The following is a 24388-nucleotide window of genomic DNA, read 5'->3' as shown; positions in this document are numbered from 1 at the left end:
GAAGAGATTTTTTTTAGGGAATGTTTATCATGTTTAATGAAGTACTTATTTACATTTTTTTTCCAAGAATGACACCCTTTTTTTATTTTGATTTTTCCGTTCACAGTTTAAACTTGTGCGGGCCCAGAGTATAACATCAATATATGTTTAATAATGTTGTGGCTGCACCTATATGTGTTGGGCTGCCTTGTACCCGTTTAGGGATAAAGCCAACGTAGTTCATGTTCTACAGTTTAACCACATGAGAACAAATGGTTGGACATCCTTTTTTTTGCTTATCTCAATAGTTTAACCACGTAAGAGAAATTGGTGGATTGTCTCATCAGTTTAACCACATGAATTTATGTGGAGGTTAGAGCAACCTCCCCACTCTTCATACGTGGGGTGGTTGCTTAACTTCCCCCACAACCAAAACAACTTAAATTTTGAATTTATGTGGAGTGGGCCAGCTGTCAAGTCTGCCCCCCCCCCCCTTCAAGCTTTATATTTATTTATATTATTTTTTTTACATCGTATATTTTTAATCATAAACAGATTGCCCCCTCAAGCCTTATCTTCTTATCTTGGTGATAAGGTTAAAGGAGACAAGGCTTGACCTTAGTCCTTATCACATGTAATTCAAATTTGAATTACCTTCTTGGGATTATAAATTCCTGTTTCCATTGTATAATTTTGTCTTTTGCCAAGTAAGACAAGTTTGGGGCATTACTTTTCTTTGAAGCTACTCAAGTAAACTGCTTTCCTTTTTTTCTTTCTCCCCTTCTGTTTCTTTCTTTTTTTTTTTTTTACCAAGAAAAATACCACTTTGATCATCAGTTGGTTTTCCTTGGACTTAATAGTTTTATTTTGGGAAGGGTCAACTTTCCTTGGGCCTTATGGTTCCATTTGGGAAGCTACCATTTTGATAGCCTCCAGCTGTCTTCTTTGGACTCACAGTTCCACTATGGGAGGACTCGGCTTTCCTTGGACCTTATGGTTCCATTTGGGAGGGTTATCTTTCCCTTTGTTTGGAGCTATTGGTTCCAACCCCTATGAAAACCAAAGTAGAGTTTAAAGCTCTTTGTTATATATTAGGACTGATTATAGACTTCAAATCCATTGATTGTATGATTTCTTTGCAAATCTACCCATATATGGCACTAAAAATTTTCCTTTTAAGTTCAAAACATTAAAGTGGGCCATGCCCACTATCAAATCAAATTAGTGGGTCCCACTTGTTAGTGGAGCCCACTGTCAAAATATTTCAGTTTAAAATCTTAAAGTGGGCCATGGCCACTATCAAATCAAACTAGTGGGTCCCACCTATCAAAATATTTAAGTTTAAAATCTTAAAGTGGGCCATGCCTACTAACAAATCAACCTAGTGGGTCCCACCTATCAGTAGGGCCCACTGTCAAAATATTCAAGTTCAAAACATTAAAGTGGGTCATGCCCACTATTAAATCAAACTAGTGGGTCCCACCTGTCAGTGGGGCCCACTCTCAAAATATTTGAGTTCAAAACATTAAAGTGGGCTATGGCCACTATCAAATCAAACTAGTGGGTCCACCTGTCAGTGGGGCCCACTGTCAAAATATTGAAGTTTAAAATATTAAGGTGGGTTATACCCACCACCCAACCAATATAGTGGGTCCCACTTTTTACCGATTAACGGGACTCACTATTAAGATGTATAAGTTTAAATACATAAATACCCAATGGTGTATGGGTCCCATGACCTATCTACCAATTGTGGGGCCCACTCATGGGTATAACCTGCTAAGAGTCCAAGCTGATGGGACTGCTTATACCTGTTATTGGGTTTAACCCTTACAAAGTAGCTCTTTCACATAAAATCAAAATCAAAGGGTATTTCCTTCAAGGAATATAATTAAGGGGTTTTAGCAAACAGTGTGCATACTTATACACCCTGAATAGGGAAACCCTAATTCAACTCAAGTTTTTTTTTATGAATTATTATCAAAACACCTTTCTTGTAATTTCTTTTTTCTTTTAATGAAAATTTTATTTTGTTACCTCTTGTAGAATTAGGACACAACTAACTTAAGTACAAATGCACTACTTCCAATGGGCAATCCAAGTGCTTGAAAATGTTATTGTTTCGGGATGCCAATGCTTTGCTGTGGTATTTATCTAGAATTTATCAGAGGCTGCAGAATGCTTCTTATAGAATTTGGACATTTCTTGTCAATTGACATTGAATACCCACACTTTAAAGAATGTTAAATTATGATCCTTAAAACATGACACTAATGTTTTTTTTATTATTATTGGTGACTGTAATTTTATTGAGCCCAATGTTTTAATAGCAAATTATGACCTGTTTGCTCTTCTTCAAATTCCAAACGTATTGCAGAAAGTTGTCTATTGATTTCCAGCTAAAACATCCTACTTATAAAACTTTGATTATAATTCTGGAAAAAAAAAATCTATCTGGTGAATCTGTATGAACTATTAAGTATGAACATGATTTCAACCTAGTCAGCCATCTATATCTTACCAGCAAACATATCCCAAAAGTAGTATTTTTTTACCCTCTTTACCAGTTCAGTTTGGTTTTTATAGACTCAAAAAATAACTAACATTTCAAATGCAGCTTCCAATTTTGTTGTCTTTTTGGTTGTTAAAATGATGTATTTCTATCTAGATGTTAAGAATAAATAACAACCATTAGCTCTAAATAAGACACTACTTATACCAAAAAGTTTGTCATCAAGTTCATCTTCATACAAATTATATGTTGCTTTGCTTCTTTAGTTAGTGCTATGGTCATATATCAATGAAAATGGATGGGATATATTGGGGGAATACAAATTATAGTCTTTTTGCAGTTAGATATCAATTATAACAATGTAGAGTTACCAGGGGAAAAAACTAAGACAAGACTGAAATACTTCTTATACAGTAATACACACTTAAAGCTGAGGCCAAAAGAAAATTTTATTGATTTCAACTTTACTTTCATTGGTTGCCTAACATAAATCATGCAGCTATGGAAAAGTGAGATAATACTAATATAGTTCTAATTTTGTTTATACTGAAAAATATCTGAGAAAAAAAAATCTTTTTGCAGTTATATATCAAATATAACAATATAGAATTACCAGGGGAAAAAACTAAGACAAGACCGAAATGCTTCTTATACAGTAATACACACTTAAAGCTGCGACCGAAAGAAAATTTTATAGTTGTCAACTGTACTTCCATTGGTTGACTAAGGGCCTGTTCGTTTGCTCTGAAATCTGATATCTGAAAGTGCAATAATTACATTAAGAGGTATATTGGTATTAGTGAACTTTTCTTTCCTCTGAACTCTTAATGTAGAGAATGCTGTTCTGAATTCTGAAAATTATCAAATATCCATTTTGGCCCCATATATGAGAGTTTTTGTTTGTCTTTTTGGGGGTATCATTGGAAAACAAAAGGTTGTATGATTGCACTTTAAGAGATAAAAGAAAAGAGGAAACGAACAACCATTTTTCTCTTAAAGTTAAAAGAGTCCTCTAAAGAAATAAGAGTTAAGAGGAAATGAACAGGCCCTAACTCAAATTGTGCAACCATGAAAAAGTGAAATAATACAAACTAATACAATTCTAATTTTGTTTATGCGGAAAATATCTGAGAAAAGTATACAAAAAAAAAGAGAATTATGGAGATGACAGCCTTCAACCTGTCAGTGAGGTACAATTATGGTGTAAAATCTTTGTATGGATCTTAACTAACCTATTTCATACCCAAGATTATAAGCTTCTATTACTATAGAGGTGATCTCTTCTAGTTCTTTTTTTTTTTGATCAATAACAGGAATCTCTTCTAGTTCTTTGTTTTCCTCTTTTGAATAGACTTGCTTTATATCTGTATTATCAATTACTAAGGACATCATCAAGCTACCTTTTCTATATTGTTTGTAAGTTATTTGGCATGTATAGACTATACACAATATTACATGCCATTAGTGTTATTTATTTATTCTAATTGTTGCATTGAATAACTAGTAAATGTGAATGAATTTCACAGGAATCTTTGAAGCCACTTCTTTGGAACGTATCAGGAAAGATTCTGTTCAACCATCAGATATACCGGAGGGAAATTTTGAGAATGAAATGCATATTCCGTCACTTCCAACTTAACTTGAAGTATGCTATCTGATTAGATTATATAGAACAATAGTTATTGGTTTACTGTAGTTGCAAACTGATCTAAGTTCTTCCATTTGGGATCTACTGATTGCCACGCTGTGTGTAAAAACCTATGTAACTAATCCAGTGATTTAAAAGGCGCGCATCAGGCGCACAGGTAGGGCTGTTCACGGGTCAGGTTGGGCCAGTTTATTAGTGTTTTTTCAACCGACCCAACCTGGTTGGGTTACCTATAGATTAAACTGAAACCGACCCTCTATTAAGTAAAACCGACCTGGTTGGTTTGAGTCGGTTTGGGTTTCAACCAACTCCAAGCTTGCACAATGCACATGAACTCAAAGTACTAATATTATATATAATATTTCAGAATATATTTTCTGGAAATATATTTAAAACTGAAATATATATTTAAAACTAAAACATATATACAAATATATTGGAATATATATTTTCTAATTTCTAGAAATATATATTTTGGAAATATATATCTGATATATTTCAGAATATATATTTTTTCAGATATATATTTATTATTTAAAACTAAAATATCTATATTTTACAGATATTTTTTCAGATAACTTGGTTTGGTTCGGTTCGGTTTACTCATATTTGTAGCCTGAAACTGACTGGTAGTGAAGAAAAACCGGTCGACTCGGGTTGGGTCGGGCTGGGTTGGTCGGTTTGGATTTATTTGTGAACAGCCCTACGCACAGGTGAGGCGCATTTCAGGGTAGGCACCTTCCCCAGGTCCTAGGCGCAGCCCTTTTTGTGTGAGAACTAAGAATTTAAGACCTAATATGGACTTGTTTGGGCTTGCCTCGAGGGGTGTGGTACAAAGGCAGCTTGTAGAATCAGGAATGTAATATGTTTTACATCACATTAGCTACTTGAAGTAATGCAATTGAGAAAAAAAGAGATTGTGGGTTTTATATGCTTGAAAATGTTTTATATATTTGATTTTATTTTTAAATTCTCATTTGAATATGCTTTACATAGTATATTTATGTATTTTAATATTAGATAATAGGTTTTTAAAAACATTTATTTTAAAATCAAAGTTTATATTTTTATTAATATTATGTTTAATACTTTTTTTATTATTTGCATTTTTTTTATTTTTATCCTTTTTTTTTTTTTTTGCACCTTGCTTAAAAAGGTGCATGCCTTGCCTTGCGCCTCAGGTGCAAATTGACCCTTGTGCCTTGCACTTTTAAGACACTGAACTAATCACAAGTGAACATGCCAGTGTTCTGTACACATGGGACCCACGCTCATGTTTACAGAGCACTGGTGCCTTTTACACAGCGTGGCAGGCAGCAGATCTGGGCTCAATTTCTTTCATGACATGGGAAGCCAAATCTCACACTTACGTTTATATAGTAGCTTTCCAATGGCATGTTTATACAAGATTCATTAAAAAGTTGAACGGGCTCTGCCAAATGTATAAGGATACTTTGTCTGGTCAGACATTCTTTTTGAGGCTTCGTTGAAGGTCTACAGAGGGGATTTTATCATTTACTGATAAAAAAAGCTTAGGTCTGCAAAGAATTCAAATCTGTAAAATAGAAGAAACTGAAACATGGAATCTCCATCTTGCCCTTAATAAGTTGAGAGATATGTCAATACCCCAAGGGTATTCAATAACTTAAAATTTTTATTCCATGAAAAACAAATGGGAGTGCATCTCAGGTGACAACCATGTAGCTAGTAGGGGTGGATTCTAGCCAAGCTGAGCTGAATATTTGGCTATTTGAGCTCGGCCTGCTAGAATATGTGAGGCTCAATCTCGATTTGAGCTAGAGTCTTGAGCTCAAATCTGGCTCAACTCAAAAGCTCATAAATTCTGTCTCAGCTCGAGCTCGACTATGAGCTAAATTTCCCATAAAAATAATGAATTATTTTTTATTTTACATATAAAAATTTAACTTTTGGCTAGTCCCCTAGTTTTATGTACCATTCAGCATGTATATTAATTGAAAAAATAGCAATTCTCTTTATTAAAAACATTAAATTTCTTCTAAAAATGTTTTATATATATTAATTTCATTATTGTCAAAATTAGTACTACTATAATAAGGATTTAATAGAGAAATTTCATATCAATTAGCAGCTAAAGAAGGTTAACTTTATATAATAAATATTCAAGATGGAAAGTAAAATAGGAAAAAAAGGAAGGAGTTTCTGTTTTATTTAATTAGAGAGAGAGAGAGAGAGAGAGAGAGAGAATAGAAAAAAAAGAAAAAGAAAACAGAACCTTGGGCTCCCTTCATAGTGGAGCTGCTTAATGCTTGACTGATGCAAATGCAAAGAACTAGTGACAAGGGATTGCAGTGTCTAATACCCAGAGTTTGAGAAGTTTGTGTGAGATGTCCCATATAACTAAAAAGGTTGAAGTAGTGGTGCAAGCTTGGATTCGGTTCCTCTTTCTGTAACCAAGGTTCATTTTTAATAGTCAAGGAACTTCCAATTTGCATGATTATGTCTTTTCCATATCTATTTTTCAAAAGATCCCAGCATTCCCACTTCATATTTTTAAATCAATTAATTCATTAGCCACATGCATCCCGTCAAGTATTTTCTCCCTTTGACAAGCACACCTGTGACTCAATTCATTCTCAACCTTTATATTATTTTTTTTTACCTTAGATTTTATCTTCTACTCACTACAGCCTTAATTACAAAGATTTTTAATATCCATGTGCTATCGTTGAGTTTATTTGTATTGGATTATCTTTTGGTCCTGTTATGTGTATATAGTATGTCTAAATGTCTAATTGGGAAAAGATGCCTTTTTTTTGTTGTTGTAAATGGGACTTTGCTGCTTTCATACTTCTGCACCTTGGTACAAAAAACTATATTTAATTATTGAAAGATATCTGCTAATTTTGCAATTATTATCAGTCTGTTGGTTGACTTCATGAAAATTTCAATCATTGGCGAAATTTTGCCAAATATCCCAATGGCAACCATTTGCAGCAGAAAACCTGCACTGGTTTCTTTTAGTCTTTTGATGTGAAATTTGTTCTTTTATGCTAACTGCATTTTCCAGTGTTGTATGCTTTATCAGGTTGTTGCTGGTAGTTTCTCCAGATATCATTTAAATTTTTTACATTTAACTGAATAACATTCCTTGTATAGTTGTATTTTATTGAAATTCATTCCTTTAAGCTGGTTTAAAGTTTGGTTATCATAATTGTAAATAGGCCTTGACTTTTTATCAGTATGACAGCATGTGTGATGTGTAACTTGTTCGACTCCAGTAAATTTACCATTGCATTACTGTTGATCTAATTCATCTTCCTTTGTTGTTTTCCTGTGTCAGTGGAGGACTAAAAATAGGAGCACAACCGTTAAAAAACTTCCCCCATCCTTAGGTTTTATTAGGACTGGGAGCTGAGCCGGTATCTTTTCTTGTTAGGTTTTAAAACATTGATTGTTGTTCCTTTGTTCTTTCAAGGGGAGCCATTGCTCTTGTTGTATGTACAGTAACTTACAGGCTGAACCTGCTTGGAATAATTAATTGATCATATCATTCACTTTGGATATAGCTAGTAGCTATATTTTCCTTCTCGACCTCCAATATTTCCTTGTTTCTCAGAATTATTTTCTTATACTCTCTTGTCTTGAGTTTACAGTGGATGGGAGATATTGTCAGAACAGAAGTGATCTAGTGTCTTGAACTTGAACATTTGGCCATTGGAAAGAATGCTGATGCAGTGTTCCTATAATTTTTTTAATTAATTCGAACCGTTTCATCATTTTGATATATTATTATATCATCAAAGAATTAGGATAGATATCTAAAAGACTGAACTTATAATGAGGATAAGAGTTGCACATAGAACCAAGGAGGCGGTTGACCGTTGATTAAAGGAGCCGTTAAGTAACGGCTGAAGTTGCTGATCTGAATGATTTATTTCTTTAAGTGAACAAGTCATTAAGTAGATTTTCAGCTCCGAATTAGTGTTGGGTTGATATTGTAGAGTGGTAAGCTCCCTAGTGAGTAATGGATGAATGGCATGTTGGTTGATTTTTATATCCTCGAATTCTTTTCCGTAACTATGTCATCCATGAAATAGACAGCAATCATTTAGATCGGCGCCGGCCACTTCATCCTTTATATGAATCGAATTTAACTATTTTCATGAGACAAATAATACAAAACCCAACTTTTTGACTTACCGTGTGGATGGTAGATTGGTGGATCTGATTTAGTTTCGGAGTTTGAAAAACTTAACCCAAAAGATAATGTCTTAGACCCTTAAATAAAATACATGTATAATTGCCTCTGCCCAACTGCCTCCCTTTTCTTTCTCTTCTGCTTAGGGTAGTCCATATTGATTGATACTTATTTCATAATAACCAAAAAAATAATAAATTATAAATTATCATTAAAATTAATATCTTTAAATATTAATAAAATTTATAGTAATTTTCTAATCGTATCCATGCACTTTTTTTTATCATTTTCCATGGTCTCCCAAATATATCTTGTATAGGTTCAAGAAAGGCTATATTTGGTTTGTGGAAAGATTTAGGTGGGATGGGAAGAATGAAATGGGATGAGAAAGTGAAAATAGGTTTACAATTTTCATGTTCTATTGTTTGGTTGCAAAAGAAAAGCAAGGGTGCTCGCATTTTTTTTCCTAATTGAAGTATTGAACTGAAACTTTCGGTTAAAAAACCCTCTTCTTTCCCTAAATCAAAGAAAACAACCAACTAATATTTAATTTCCAACAAAACAAAGATCTACAATAACATTTCAATAATATTTATCTAATTACAACAAAACAAGTAAAGTCCTGTTTGGTTTACGAGAAAAGGGGTCTGGAATTGGAATCGGAATGGCCCATTTCAATTCTAACTCTTCGGTTGGATAGAATTGGAATCCCATTCCCATTCCTGTTGGAATGACATTCCCTCATTGAGAGAATGATCATTTTCTCTCTCTCCCTTGGGAATAAAATCTCATTCCAGCTAATTTTAATTACCATTCTGATGATCAATCAGACTATGGGAATAGACCATTGCTTAAATAATATTATATAATCATTACTAATTTATAATCCAACTTTACAATTCACACATTCCACAATGGAGTTAAATGCAATCTCTATATGCAAATAGAATATAATCTACAATCAACCCAAAATCAAGACCAGTTATCCCGATCAATTTACATAGGATAAACCCGTGAATTGTAGAACTGACCTGGGTGGATATTGGTTCTAAGAATTTAAAACGGACCTTATGGGTTAGAACCAACCTAATTTGACATCGATTCGAATCGGTTTCGGGTAGAACGAAGCCCCATTTGCTCATCCCGAAGAGTTGGACTTTATTGTATCAGTTGTGTGTCATGTGCGTCGAACGGAGGAAAGTAGAAAAGAATTGACGCTTCTCCTGTTGGTTTTCACGCCAACGGGTGCCCCAACGTATCCCCCTCAATTAAAGGTTAAAACATCAACCGCTGGTGTGTTCATGTTTAATTGGGGTTTGCAGGAAATCTTCTTCCCTGAGCTGAATCTGAATCTGAAATAATCTCATCTTGAGGAGAGATGTTGCAGGCTCTCCTTTCCAACTCACATATGGCGGCACTGGTCAACCCGTGTACTAAATCCAAGTGCCATCTCAGCCGTCCAACCACAGGCGTTCGGTTCTCTCGCCAGTTGAACTGCCGCCAATTTATCTCCTCACAACGTGTTCGATGTTTTCCCTCTGTGAGGAGCGGTATTGTGCCGGCATTTGATTTGCAAGGTGGCAAAGGGTACCTACCTACTCCTAACAATCTCTTTATTGTCGTTTGTTTGTCAAACCTTCGCTTCTAAATCTGCTTTCATGATCAATGATTCTAAGCCATCTTTGAGGTCCCATGTATATTTCTTTTCCTAAACATTTGGGTGGGGAGGGAGGTCTTTTTCTCGATTCATGAGTTTTCTGTTATTGATGTTCAGTTATTCATCGGGTTCCTTGGTTTGTTTCTTTTGGAAAACGACTAATGAAAGGATGTCTTTTCTGAAGGAATGTAGTTTTCAATTCGTACCCATTTCTTATTTTAGCCTTCGTTACAATGAACTCATGGGTTTATTAGGTGTTGAGTGCCACCCGATTCATATTTCTTGCCTTCCCCACTCCGCCCTGCTGATGAATGCATGTACGGATTCAAGCGTTTCGGTTTCATTTTTCTTTGAACATTTTGTCAGATTTATTTTTCTTGCCGTTACCTTTTCCATGATTCCATCTTGTTTGAAGGTTAATTCATCGAATTGAGAATTCAATAAAAACTGTGTGGCGCTTATGAGCAGAAAAATTTATAAGCCTTGAGACATTTGACTCTATATTTCTGTTAACTTGTTTGTGAAATGTATTGGTTATAACTGCAAATATGATTTAAAAACATGTCTCATTTTTTCTGTCTTTCCAGAATGAGTAGGTTCCTTGATGTTGAGCTTAAAGTTCGTGACTACGAACTAGATCAGTATGGTGTTGTAAACAATGCCGTCTATGCAAGTTACTGCCAACATGGTAAGATTTTGGTTCAAGTATTTTGGGATTAGATCTTTTCAACTTGAGGGCCTAGGATCTTGTTATTCCCAAATTTCTAGCAACAAGTACTCTGCTTCTTTTAACCTTTTTGTTCCTTGAGCTTCTCAATAAGTAGAATGTATTTTCAACAAACAAAGTTTCTTTTTAAATTCAGGTTTCAGTGTGTTTGAAGCAAACACTAGTGGTTGGCTTTCCTTGTGGGGGGACCTCTATAAAGGGATTAGAGATCCATCATATGGATGGCCAAACCCCACAGGTAGGTTCGGCGAAATTTCAAAAATTTCCTCTCCCCTCATCTTGGAATCACATTCCCTCGTTTTAGAAAATCTGCATTTTCAATGATCAATCTTGAACCATAAATCAAACCAGATCTGAAATCAGAAGTAGGAGAGGGATATACCTAATACGGAGAAGCAGTATCTCCCAATGGAGGTGTTCATGCCCAAGGTAGGAACCAAAGACTACTCCCACTGAAAATGGCACAGTGTAGGATGGAGCATAATCAACAGTGTTCTTCCAAAAGAACTGAACCCTTCACAAGAATTCGCTTGAGACAGTGAGTACACCTTCAGATCAGCCTTTTTCCAAAGACTGATATCAAGATCCAATCTTGACCGCTCTTGCTAGAAAGAGGAGATCGAACTGGCAGTAATGGCGGCAGCAGGAAGGAGGCAGCAAGGAGAAAACAGCTCAGTCACTAGGTGTTGTGTTCTCTCTCTGAATTTTGAATGTGTTGATTTTCTATAGCTACCGCCCCCTTCTCCTTTTATAACCTTAAAGGGATCAGCTCCTAATCCCATTAGGAGTTGCTGATCCTAATCATATTTGGATTTGAATTTCCTTTAAGAGATAAGGATAGACCCTTATCTTATCTGTAGATTAGATCAGCCCTCTCCTAATCTGATTAGGAGGTTTTCATATCTGAATCTGTATTCAGATTTGGACTCTTTGAGTGGATAGGGTCTTACCCTATCCTATCTGCTAATTTAATCTCAGATTCGCCCCCTCTTTAATTGATCAAATCAGTCCAGTTCGAAATGGGCTTTAGGCCCATTAATAGTATGTGCTCACTTAGTCTTCCAAACTGTTGTCCAGTTGGGCTTTCTTGCATAGCATGGGACCTAAGCATTGATCTACACATCAGCTACAAGGGTTTGGCCTAGCCTTTGTTACAAGGCTTAGCCGAATTCACTAGAAAGTCCAGTGAATCCCTTGAGCCTATCACAAGGACTTTATGGACCCAACACTTACACTTAATGGTCCATGGGCCAAGCCACCTTGTAACACCTAGGAACTGTGGGCAGATACAAAATTAGCCCATCAGGTATTACCCTCAATGGTCTTACACTTAACCTCTCAGCCCATAATGATCATACACTGGTGACAAGAGAGGACCTCTCACTCGGCTGCAAGGAACAGTGCTGCATTCTCTACTCACATGGATCCCGAAAATTAAAACCTTTTGCAAACAATTTGAAACCGTAACATATATATACTTTTATATCCGTATATAAAATATATTTTGCAAAACAAATCTCAACGGTTGAAATTGGCTGCCGACAGTATTGGTTTTCTTCAGAGAGAGTGCATCCCCGATCATTACCTTTGTCCGACAAAGGGGCTGATCCTGTCACTATGATCACCCACTCAGATGAATTCTCAGAATGTCCCAACATACCTAGGTTTTGACCCTCGTTAGGGATCTCACTGATTGGCATATCAAAGACAGTCCAATCCGACACCTAGTGCGGTATCATAATCGAGTCTAGGGGTCAGGTGTAACTTTATAGTTTTGCCCACTAATCTCCAAGGTCCAGGGCAATACTGGAAATCTGGTCCGATTCAGGGTTTCAAGTAAACTTACACTGCGTGTGCTTTGGGTCTCACCCTGATAGCTGAGACAGGCCACCCCAACACTTGGCAGCACACCAGTGTCAGCCTTAACAGGATAAATCACCCCAGACTTATCCAACGACTATGAACATTCTAAACTAACATGAGTCTCATTGAGTGTCAAGTTTAAAGGTATTACACAAAAACACACCATAAGAACATTAATCAAATATGCACTTTATTCATTTACAATAAATGTCATAAGTACATCAATCTGATTGGAGCTAAGGGCATACACTGTCTAACAACTCCCACTTGCACTTAGGTCCAATCTGGTACAAGCCGGAGTCCCAGACTTTCCACGTGTTTCTCAAACACTTTATGTGTCAGTGGCTTAATCAATGGGTCTGCCACATTCTCCGCTGATGCTACCTTTTAACATCAATCTCCCGTATATCCAGTGTTGTCACACAACAGTGGAATGGGTGATGTGCTGAATTCCAAATTCAAGAATGAACACCTTCATTCATAAGGCAGTCTCACTTACGGCAATGTGATCGGCTTGGGTTGTGGACTGTTATTTTTGCTACTTAGAACCCCTGTTTACTGACTTTCAGGAAACAACACACGATCCTATCGTGAAAACATACCTAGATGTAGACATTCTACCATTTGGATCTGACTGGTAATTAGTATCAGTATACCCTTGGATCTGTAGCGAGCTACCATCGAATACCAAACAAAACTCTTTTGTCCTTTGAAGGTACTTAAGTATATTTTTCACAGCGGTCCAATGCTCCTGCCCTAGGTTAGCCTGGAATCTGCTTACCACACTCACTGCTTGAGCAATGTCAGGACGGGTGCACAGCATGGCATACATGATGCTCCCTACGGCTGAGGTATAGGGAACGTTCTTCATGCCCTCAATCTCCTCAGAGGTCTTGGGAGACATTTTCTTGGAAAGAGTGACTCCGTGCCTAAAAGGAACATTTCCCTTCTTGGAGTTCTCCATGCTGTATCTCTTGACAATTTTGTCAATGTAAGCAGATTGGGATAATCCTATTATCCTCTTCGATCTATCTCTATAGAGTCGAAAACCCAGTATATAGGAGGCTTCTTCAATATCTTTCATGGAGAATTGCTGTGAAAGCCACACTTTCATCGTAGTCAACATTCCTACGTCATTCTCAATGAGTAGAATGTCGTCTACATACAGAACCAGAAACATAACCTTATCCCCACTGGACTTCCTGTAAACACAAGGCTCATCCGGGTTCTGCTCAAAGTCAAACTTTTTGACGGTAGAGTCAAACCAGATGTTCCAACTCCTAGAAACTTGCTTAAGTTCATATATGGATCTATTTAACTTACATACCATGTGTTCCTGACCCACAGCTATGAAACCTTGCGGTTGCTACATATAGATATCTTCAGTAAGATCTCCATTCAAGAACGCAATTTTGACATTTATTTGTCAAATCTTATAGTCATGGTATGCTTCTACAGCTAGCAGGATCCGAATGGATTTAAGCATGGCCACGGGCGAAAAGGTTTTCTCATAATCGATGTCCTCTTTCTAAGTGTACCCTTTCGCCACAAGACGAGCTTTGTAGGTCTCAACCTTACCATCGGGGCCCTTCTTCCTCTTATAGATCCATTTACAACCAATTGCTTTTACCTCGAGGGGCAGATCTACTAGAGTCCAAACTCCATTGGCATCCATTGAGTTCATCTTAACTCTCATGACATTTACCCACTTCAGGGAATCTATGTTCAACATAGCTTCCGCATAAGTCACGGGATCCTCCTTACTAGTCAAGGCTTTCACCAGGTAACTATCCTGGTCATAGCCAAAACGGACTGGTGGCCTAGACACCCGGGTAGATCTTCTAGGTTGGTCACTACTTGGAACCTGTGGGACACCTCCCACTGACCCTGAGCTCTCCTCATCAATAACTATTTTCTGACGGTGTGAGTCCAGGATATAATCAGTTTCCAAGAACTGTGCATTTTGGCTACAGAACACCTTCTGTTCACTTGGGTTATAGAATAGGTAACCCACAGAGCCTTTTGGGTAGCCCATGAATAGGCAACGGTTGGTGATTCCAATTTGTCCGCACTCGTTCTTTTAACGTGCGCATGACAACCCCAAATCTTCAAGTGTCTGACACTTGGTTTCTTTCCGGTCCAAAGTTTGTATGAAGTATTCGGAACCGATTTGGTTGGAACCCGATTCAGCACGTATATCGCAGTTTCTAATGCGTAACTCCAAAAGGATGTGGGTAACTCTGAGTGTACGAGAAGTGATCGGACCATATCCAATAAGGTCCTATTCCTCCTCTCTAAAACACCGTTAAGTTGTGGTGTAGTAGGAGCAGCCAACTGTGATACTATCCCGTTGATCTTCAAGTAGTCCTTGAATTCGTCAGAGAGATACTTGCCACTTCGATCCGATCGAATGGCTTTAATTTATCTTCCTAACTATTTCTCGACCTCTTGTCTGAACTCTTTGAACTTTTCAAAGGATTACACGTAACCATACCGAGAATAGTCATCGGTAAATGTAATGAAATACACGTGCTGGTTACGAGTCCTAACACTCAGGGAACCACATACATCACTATGTATAAGGTCAAGCGTGCTTGTACATCTTTCAGGCTTACCGTTAAATGGCCGTTTTGTCATCTTACTCTGAAGGCAAGGCTCACAAATGGGAAAATCTTCTACAGTTAGAAAATCCAAAGGACTATCCTTTACCAGCCTTGTGATACGGTGAACACCGATATGGCCAAGTCGGTAATGCCACAGGCACGTGGGATTAACTATATCACAGATCCTTTTCTTGGGGATATCAGCTGACGTACTTTCGGCTATGTTAGTTTCTAGAGAATGATGTAGAACATAGAGACCGTTCTCCAGTTCCCCGTATGCGATGAATATGTTGTTTCTTTTAATAGTAATCGTATTACTAAAGAAGACAAAATAACCATCAACACACAGTTTTGAGATAGAAATCAAATTTCTTCTTAAGTTTTGTACAAAAAGACAATCTTTAATTTCAATAGTTCATTCTTTAAAAAATAACTCTACGGTTCCTATGGCCACAACTGCAACACTTGTAGAAGTCCCCAAGTAAAGCGTTACTTCTTCACTCAGCCTTCTGCTTACCTTGAACCCCTGCAGCGAGTTACACGCATGAGTTGAAGCCCCGAAGTTAATACACCAAGACGCAGAAGCAACCAACAAATTGGTTTCTATGACACAAGATTCGAAATTACCTTTCTTGGATTCCAGGTATTGAGGACAGTTCCTCTTCTAGTGGCCGGTCTGCTTGCAAAAATGACAAGCATTTAATGCCTTGTCTTTCCTCTACTTCTTGGGTTTGGTGGCCTTCTTTTGGGGCTTTCTCTTTGCCCTCCTCTTCTTGCTCGATTTGCTTGCTTCAACAAGCATGGCAATGGGCTCATCCTTCTTAACCAATTCTTCGGTCCTCTACAACATATTGCTGAGAGCAAGCTGACATTCAACTTGTTCATGTTGTAATTCATGATGAATGGATTGAAGGACGGAGGCAAAGAGTTGAGAATAGCATCAATTTAAGTTACCAGATCCAGCCAGATCCAAGAGCCTCCAGTTCGTTGATATAATCCATCATCCGAAGACAATGGTCGTGAACCTATTGGCCCTTGGACATCTGCGCGGTCATGAATTGTTTCAAGACCTTCTGTCGAGTAGAACGGTTCTGCTCTTCATACATTGTCTTGAGACTGTCCAATATGTCATTGGAAAGTTCGATCTGATCGAACTGCCTCTATATTGGATTATCCAACGAGGCAATGATATAGCAGCGGGCCAGGGAGTTTTTCTCCTCCCATTCTTGATATTCTCTCCTTTGGGCCTCAGAAGACCTATCTCCCGGACGATCCGAGGCAGGATTCTTGGCTACCTTATCCAATTTCTCAGAGGTTAAGACCAACACCAGTCGACATAGTTTGGGCCCTTAAGTTTGTTGTTGTCAAGAAGCCTTGCAAATTGTCCGTTTGCCATTTTCTGATAAAAGAGCAAACATCAGTCCACAACCTAATTTGATTCATGTTCTTTACATAGATATGACTTTTAATCTATGTTCCATTCCCATTTGTTCATCTTTGAGGTTTCCCTCCTATCTCAGTGATGGAGACAGCGACTTGTCTCTGAAAATGTGGGAAACCACATAGGGTGCATGGAGCCAACTGTTTCAGCTGCAAAACCCCACCACCTTTCTGTGAAGGATCATATCCACTCATCATATGAGCTTTCCATTTGGCCTCTGTCAGACATGGTTCATAGCCATTTTAGGCTAAACCTTTCTGTCAGTGAGTGCTTACCCATCATATTCGTGAACGCCAAGGTACCGTGAGAGAGTTCCTATTTTTTGGTGAAGCCCCTCCCATATCGGTCTATGCCGCCCCTATCATCTTATGAAACACTCAGACAAATCCAATAGAAAATGGATAGCCCATTTTCTGGTGCGTTTCCTCATTACTGAAGGACCCATCTTCATACTAATGATGGAAGGCCTTTAGAGAGTTCATCACATGAATCTCCCTATCACATGCACTCATATTGCTGGAGGGAACAAGAATTACGCCCTATCTTAATTTAGGTCAAACCATAGTGGCTCCCACTGACTTTCATAAAGTCAGTTTTCGGTGGGCCCTAATCGGCTAGGGTTCCGCACGTATCCTCATCAGGAGGTGTGGGGCCCACCACTGAGGGAGATCATCCAATGATCTTTAGGGACACCATGGCAATGATGTGCATTCAACCATGGTGTGTGCAAGAGCCACTGTCGTATCTGCATGGACGAAGCACTTATGGCCCATGTACGTTGCACATCACACATCCATACATCACATGCAGGGATAAATTGATCCAATCAATTAAATATCTCTAAAGCCCATAATTAAAGCCCATTTTAATCCATAACATTAACAATTAACATTATCTAGGTATATGGGCCGAATTAGGGTTTAGTAGTTCGGCCCATATAGCTTTCCTGCGAAAGTGGGCTTTTAGCAGTTTTAACAGTTTAAAACTGGGCCTTACAGGTTGGGCCGAATTAAACTCTTAATTAATTATCAATCCTTAGGCCCATCAGTGGGAAATTAGGGCTGACAATCAGCCTCCATTGAACCCTAGATTTGGTCCAACCAGTTTGGACCAATCTGGTTCGAATGGGTCTAGGGTTTGATCTTTAATTAAAGATTTAATCTAAGAAAATGATCTGAAATTAAATACTGATCAAAGAAAAGCAAGAATCAATCAAATAGGGTTGTTCGTACATCACGTCATACAAAACAGAGGTTAGATCACATAATGCAGTTTCATAAACTGCAAATCGCAGATTACAATATCCCCATTTGCAAAATCTCCTTCCTGCGCTGTCTTCTTCGATCAAAAAATAATAAAAATAGAAACCCTAAAATTTCTATTAATATTAAATCAGATCGAATCCTATACATTCAATCGAAAAATAAAAAAAAAATTATTTTACAGACCAAATGTAACAAATAAATCAAGAAAATGCAAAATCGCAGTTTTCTGCGCCAATCAAGATCTCGATCTCTAGTTGTACGAACAACCCATAAATCAAGAAAATTATAAAGAACAATTCTGGGAACAGTGCTGCACTCTCTACTCACATGGATCCCGGGAATTAAAATCTTTTGCAAACAATTTGAAACCGTAACATATATATACTTTTATATCCGTATATAAAATATATTTGCAAAACAAATCTCAACGATTGAAATCGGTTGTTGGCAGTTTTGGTTTTCTTCAGAGAGAGTGCATCCCCGATCATTACCTTTGTCCGACAAAGGGGCTGATCCTGTCACTATGATCACCCACTCAGATGAATTCTCAGACTGTCCCAACATACCTAGGTTTTGACCCCCGCTAAGAATCTCACTGATTGGCATATCAAAGACAGCCCAATCCGACACTTAGTGCAGTATCATAATCGAGTCTAGGGGTCAGGTGTAACTTTCTAGTTTTGCTCACTAATCTCCATGGTCCAGGGCAATACTGAAAATCTGGTCCGGTTCAGGGTTTCAAGTAAACCTACACTGCGTGTGCTTTGGGTCTCACCCTGGCATCTGAGACAAGCCACCCCAACACTTGGCAGCACACCAGTGTCAGCCTTAGTAGGATAAATCTCCCCAGACTTATCCAACGGCTGTGAACATTCTAAACTAACACGAGTCTCGTTAAGTGTCCAGTTTAAGGGTATTACACAGAAGCACACCATAAGAACATGAATCAAATATGCACTTTATTCATTTACAATAAATGTCATAAGTACATCAATTTGATTGGAGCTAAGGACATACACTGTCTAACACTCCATCCAAATTCTGAGGTTTTCTAGTCTAAGGTCTCCCAATTACTTTGGAAATGAAAGAGTCTCTCGTTTTGTTTACTTTGTTTGGAGCAAGAAAAGCAAACCTGACAAAAACCACGTATGAAGTATACTTCCTTGATCAAATATTGAAATATTAATCCTCTTCAACAACTTCTGAGGGATAAATCTTTATACACCTACAACTTCCTAGATCCCAAAAGAATCCAAGAAACATATATGAGACATGTATACAATTGGATTTGTCTTTATTGAGAAAGAAGGGAATCAGAGATAAAGATTAGGAATTCAGAAAGGAGTTGGGTGTCACTACAATTATGTGGCAGAAGCAATGCCTATTTCCACAATTTCATGTCCCCTATGCTTAATTATGGGAAGAGGGACAATGATACAAATAGAGTTCTAAAGATGATACAGGTGAAATGAAGGTTCAAAACTATTGGAGCCTAATGCATATTTATTTATCTGGAATTGCTGTATGCCTAAGATTCCAAATGTTCACTTGAAATTGAAAACGTCCATAATCATTCTGTAAGAGGTTTAAGTTCAAGCATTTCCATATTCCTAAATCCAATCCACTAATTTGGATGCAGTCCTTTAGTTGATCATGACACTTTTTGTCTCTTTTGGATCCAAAGGCAATTTCTCTAGATTTGCTTGATTGTTCATATAATTTTCATCAGTCAAGGCATTAAATACAGAGACAAAATGCATGGGCAGATTAGATAAAATAAATTTAGTTTGACATATTGGAAACACCTTGGATAAATTAACTTAGGAATTGGGACTTTAAAACTTATGACTCACAATAGTACTCTCTAAAAGGTCTCACACTTACCATGTAACTTATTGACTACAAAGAAGTTTCTAATTGTCTAATGGTAAATACTTAAAATTAGAAGTTTCTAACTGTCTAACTAAAAAAACTGTCATGGATCTGTACTTGTTCCATGATTTGTCTATGACTTGTTCAGAATGACTGAGGAAACATGAAAGGATGCATGGTCAACAAATTTATTAGGTTAAATTACAAAGACCCCCCTGTACTATGGGGTTTGTGACAAAGACCCCCCCCCCCTATACTTTGTTTTGCGACAAAGACCCCCTTGTACTATGACCGTCAAACAAAGACCCCCTTCTGTTAGCTTTCCGTTGAAATCCGCCGTTGCAATATTTTTTAGTCCCCATACTACCCTTGTAAGAAAAACACTGTTCATCTTCCCCGACCTCACAATACAGGAACAACAGCGGCAGTAATCCCTTCTATCTCAGATTCCTTCACATCTCTCTCTCTCTCTCTCTCTCCCCCTCTCCCCCCCTCTTTCTCTCTCCCCCAATTTCTCTTCTTCCCCTTCCCTTTTCTCTCCTCCCCTTTCTTCTTCAAGGGCTACAGTCTATAGGACAACAATTATTTCCCCTTTCTTTATGTTTTTCATGCCTCTCTCTCTCTCTACACCGACAAGATGTCGGCGAATCCCTCTGGCGATGGCGCACACATACTAGTATTTCCTTTTCCTACGCAGGGACACATGCTACCGCTTCTGGATCTCACCCACCAGTTGGCCATTCGTAGCTTAACCATCACCATACTCGTCACACCCAACAACCTCCCCTTTCTACATCCTCTTCTCTCCAAACACCCTTCCATCCAAAACCTCGTCTTCCTTTTCCCCCATCACCCATCTCTTCCCCCCAGCGTTGAGAATGTCAAGGACATCGGAAACCGCGGCAATACTCCCATCATACGCGCCCTTTCTGCACTTTCCGATCTCATCACCCAATGGTTCAACACTCACCCTTCCCCACCGGTAGCCATCCTCTCTGATTTCTTCCTTGGTTGGACCCAGCACCTCACTCATCGCCTGGGTGTACCCCGGATTGCCTTCTACTCCTTCGGTGCATTTTTAGCCTCCATTCTCGGCGTTCTCTGTCCGAAACTTGGAACTCTACATCCCTCCTCATCTCCCATCTCCTTCCCCAGCCTCCCACATTCCCCTTCCTTTCCTTACAACCACCTTCCCCTTTCTTTCCTTACAACCACCTTCCCTCTATAATTCATCTCTATAGGGAATCGGATTCTGACTGGCAGATCGTCAAGGATGGCATGATCACAAATTCCTCGAGCTGGGGGTGCATTTTGAACACGTTCGATGCGCTGGAGGGCGTGTATCTAGATCACCTAAAGAAGGAAATGGGTCACCACCGTGTTTGGGGTGTGGGCCCTCTGGCTGTGATGGAGGGTGCTGGTGTTGGTGCTAGAACTGATGAACGAGGTCGGCCCAGTTCGGTGTCACCTGTTGATGTGTTGGAGTGGCTCGACCGTTGCCTGGACGAGTCTGTGCTTTACGTTTGTTTTGGTAGTCAGGTGTTGCTGCCGAAACGACAACTGGAGGCCTTGGGAGCCAAGCTGGAAAGAAGTGGGGTCAGATTTATTTGGACCGTTAAGATGATGATGTCGGGATAGGAAGCGGATGATCGCAAGGTTATCATTAAGGAGATCGAAGATTGGGTGGCAGGGAGAGGTTTGAATATAAGGGGATGGGCCCCACAAGTCCCAATACTGAACCATGGAGCCATGGGTAGGTTCCTGACTCACTACGGGTGGAACTTGGTGATGGAAGGGATTATGGCAGGGGTGTTGTTGCTAACCTGGCCGAGGGAAGCTGACTAGTTCATGAATGTCAAGTTGCTAACGATTGAGAGGTTTAAGTTGCAAATCTTTTTCTTGTCTTTCTTTTCTGACTTTTCTCATGGCGGGATTGCAGAACCAGCAACTTAGCTCAGGCGGTGGAGAGAGAAGACCAAGGAGAGTCTGAAGAAAGGGGAGGAGAGAAAGGGGAAGGGGCAGAAGAGAGATCGGGGGGAGAGAGAGGGAGATAGAGAGAAATGTGAAGGAATCTGAGGTAGAAGGGATTACCGCCGCTGTTGTTCTTGTATCGTGAGGTCAGGGAAGATGAACAGTGTTTTTCTTACAAGGGTAGTATGGGGATTAAAAAATATTACAACAGTGGATTTCAACGGAAAGCTAACGGAAGGGGGTCTTTGTCTCAGACCCCATAGTACAGGGGGGTCTTTGTAATTTACCCAATTTATTATGTACATTGAAATAAAAATGGTTTATAGTCTTACTCTAAAATAAAAATGGTTAGACTACATGTTTTATCCTCGTATGTTTACTCTCTCAACTTTTAGAAATAAAATGCTAATTATAAATGCTCATAAGCATATTTATTATCTTTTTCCAAAAAAAGCATATTTATTGGGATGAAACTCTACAGAGAATTAGGTTATAGGAATTTAACATTTTAGAATTTTGATGAACTACCAGATACTTGCCCAGCAAATTCTAATGAGAGAGTATTTTGCCAAAACTGATTGCCATGTATTGGCCTTAATGATGTTTCTGGAGATCCTTGATAGTCTTAGGTGATTAGGGTCATTAATGGTCAAGGTTATGTTTTGATGTTGTATTCTATCTTGGACCCCCCCTGCTCTTTTGATATGTCCTTGCCTTCAGATAGAGCCTATATGCATGCTACTACAGTAATGAGAATAGATGTTGTAGTATCCTCCTGGTCAGAGTACAACTTGAGATCAGTTGTTTCTTACTACTTGAGCTATTAGATGTTTGGATGTCTGGACTTGGTGAGTTATCCAAGATCACTTTGACATTTCTTAAGCATGTTCTGCATCTACCTGTCTGGTGTATTGGTATTTTGTGTGCATTCATCTAGTTATGAATTGATTTATCTAATATTAAGACTGATTCTGTGGCACACATCTTACTAATTCTTGAACTAACTACCAATTTTATGGTTCAATTGCATTATAAGCTTGTATGTAAATTGTAACATCAACTGACATCCAGCTTTTCTCTGCCTGGGCACGTCTGATTGATGATTGATTATTATTTGAAAATTTGATCAGGTCGTCATGAACTCTTTGAGAGTATGGGCATCAGCCCTGACGCAGTTGCTCATACAGGTGAAGCATTGGCACTCTCAGAGTTGTCCCTCAAATTCCTTGCACCATTAAGAGTATGACTCCCTACTTTTCTTTTCCTCAGTTAGAAAGGATGATACTTTTCTGACTCATTGTGATTTATATTCCATTGCTATACTTTGTTGGTTGTATTCAGTTTCAAACTAAAAGTTGGAGTTGGCATATTTTAATCTGATGGTATTTGAATTATTTCAGACTAGACATTCAAATTTGATTAGTTTCAGTATCTATGTTCTCACGGTGTTCCATGCACAGCCAGAGTGGTGATCGATTCGTTGTGATGGTCAGGATATCTGGCTCTTCTTCTGCACGGTTATTCTTTGAGCACTTGATCTACAAGCTACCAAATCAAGAGGTGCTACTTTCGTCCTTAGCCTTAATTTCACTTTGTTTGGCAACTTATTATTGATCCAAAATACTCTATTGTTCAGCCCATTTTGGAAGCAAAGGCAACAGCTGTTTGGCTGGACAAAAATTACCGTCCTGTCCGAATTCCGACAAAGGTGAAAGCGAAGCTAGTTCAATTCCTTCGTAGTGAGGAATCCTGAGAGATTACTTTGCTTGGAGCTTTAATGGTAGAAAGGTTTCTTGGTCGAAGGGCTTACTAGTTTGGTTAATCTATCTACAAACTAGCGTTGAATGCATTACTTATCATGTGAATCACATCGACTGGTTCATGCTTCAAAGCTAGAAATATTTTGAGGATTGGATATTGTTTTGTTTCTTCAAATAATGCTATTAGATCTACAAATGTACGGGTGTTAAAGGGATGTGGAAACCTTGATCATTGGTTTCTATATTTATTACCATCCTCCCACATGACACGGGGTGGGAATAAGTTGAAACTCTAAGTTCTGATCCTGCAAATGCGTTTTGCGTTGTAGTAGTTCACATAGAGCTGGAAGTTTCTGTCTTTCAATGCCATGGAGAGGGCCTGGATCTCCTACAAGCAAAAACTCTGCACGTTTGGTACAAGTATGTTAAATTTAGGGGGTGTTCTTTTTTCAAATTTTGAGAGGGGGAAAGTTGGTCAATGGGATTTTGGTTCTCATTGACCAAGAATCCCATGTGGGATTGTAACTTTGGTTTTCAAATTTTGGGGATTGCTTCATCATGGGGAGCTTTAGGTGCGATTGTAACTTTGTGGAAAGAGGATGTTGTTGTAGGGGTCGAGGAATTAATAGGAGATCACTGAAATTCAGGTAGGTGGTAGATGGTTTTGATTGGGTTTTAACAAATGTATATGGCCCCAATGACTACAGACAGAGAAAGAAACTGTGGGAAGAGTTGAGTGATATTAGGGGCCTTTGGGAAGGACCCTGGTGCGTGGGAGGGGATTTTAATGTGGTGAGGTTCAAAGAGGAAACTAATAATCTGATTCAGAGGGTGACTACAAGCATGAGGAATTTTAATCAGTTTGTGGACACCTTTGAGCTTAAATAAATCCCTCTTCTAAATCACAATT

General features: G+C 38.5%; 2 protein-coding genes and 1 pseudogene across 2 annotated transcripts in view; all 3 read left to right on the top strand.

Annotated features, from left to right (window-relative positions):
- Positions 1 to 7686, top strand: part of LOC104602927 (zinc transporter) — a 54676-nt gene extending 46990 nt beyond the window's left edge. The window contains exons 10-11 of the mRNA XM_010266800.3: positions 4018 to 4136; positions 7462 to 7686. Of these exons, the coding sequence (XP_010265102.1) occupies positions 4018 to 4130 (113 nt within the window). The 3' untranslated portion in view covers positions 4131 to 4136; positions 7462 to 7686. The remainder of the gene's footprint in view (positions 1 to 4017; positions 4137 to 7461) is intronic.
- Positions 7687 to 9407: 1721 nt separating this feature from the next.
- Positions 9408 to 23693, top strand: LOC104602928 (acyl-acyl carrier protein thioesterase TE3, chloroplastic-like). Its single transcript, XM_010266801.3, has 5 exons — positions 9408 to 9906; positions 10564 to 10664; positions 22849 to 22958; positions 23183 to 23278; positions 23355 to 23693. Exons 1-5 carry the CDS (start codon positions 9698 to 9700, stop codon positions 23469 to 23471), a joined length of 633 nt encoding a protein of 210 aa, XP_010265103.1. The 5' UTR covers positions 9408 to 9697; the 3' UTR covers positions 23472 to 23693.
- LOC148792100 (flavonol 3-O-glucosyltransferase UGT89B1 pseudogene) lies at positions 20998 to 22841 on the top strand (annotated as a pseudogene).
- Positions 23694 to 24388: the final 695 nt, after the last annotated feature.

This window comes from Nelumbo nucifera, chromosome 4 (genome assembly GCF_055504915.1).
Source record: "Nelumbo nucifera cultivar China Antique chromosome 4, China Antique-T2T, whole genome shotgun sequence".
Classification (NCBI taxonomy): Eukaryota; Viridiplantae; Streptophyta; class Magnoliopsida; order Proteales; family Nelumbonaceae; genus Nelumbo; species Nelumbo nucifera.
The sequence above is the reverse complement of the archived record's forward strand: the minus strand, read 5'-3'. Positions and strand labels throughout refer to the sequence as shown.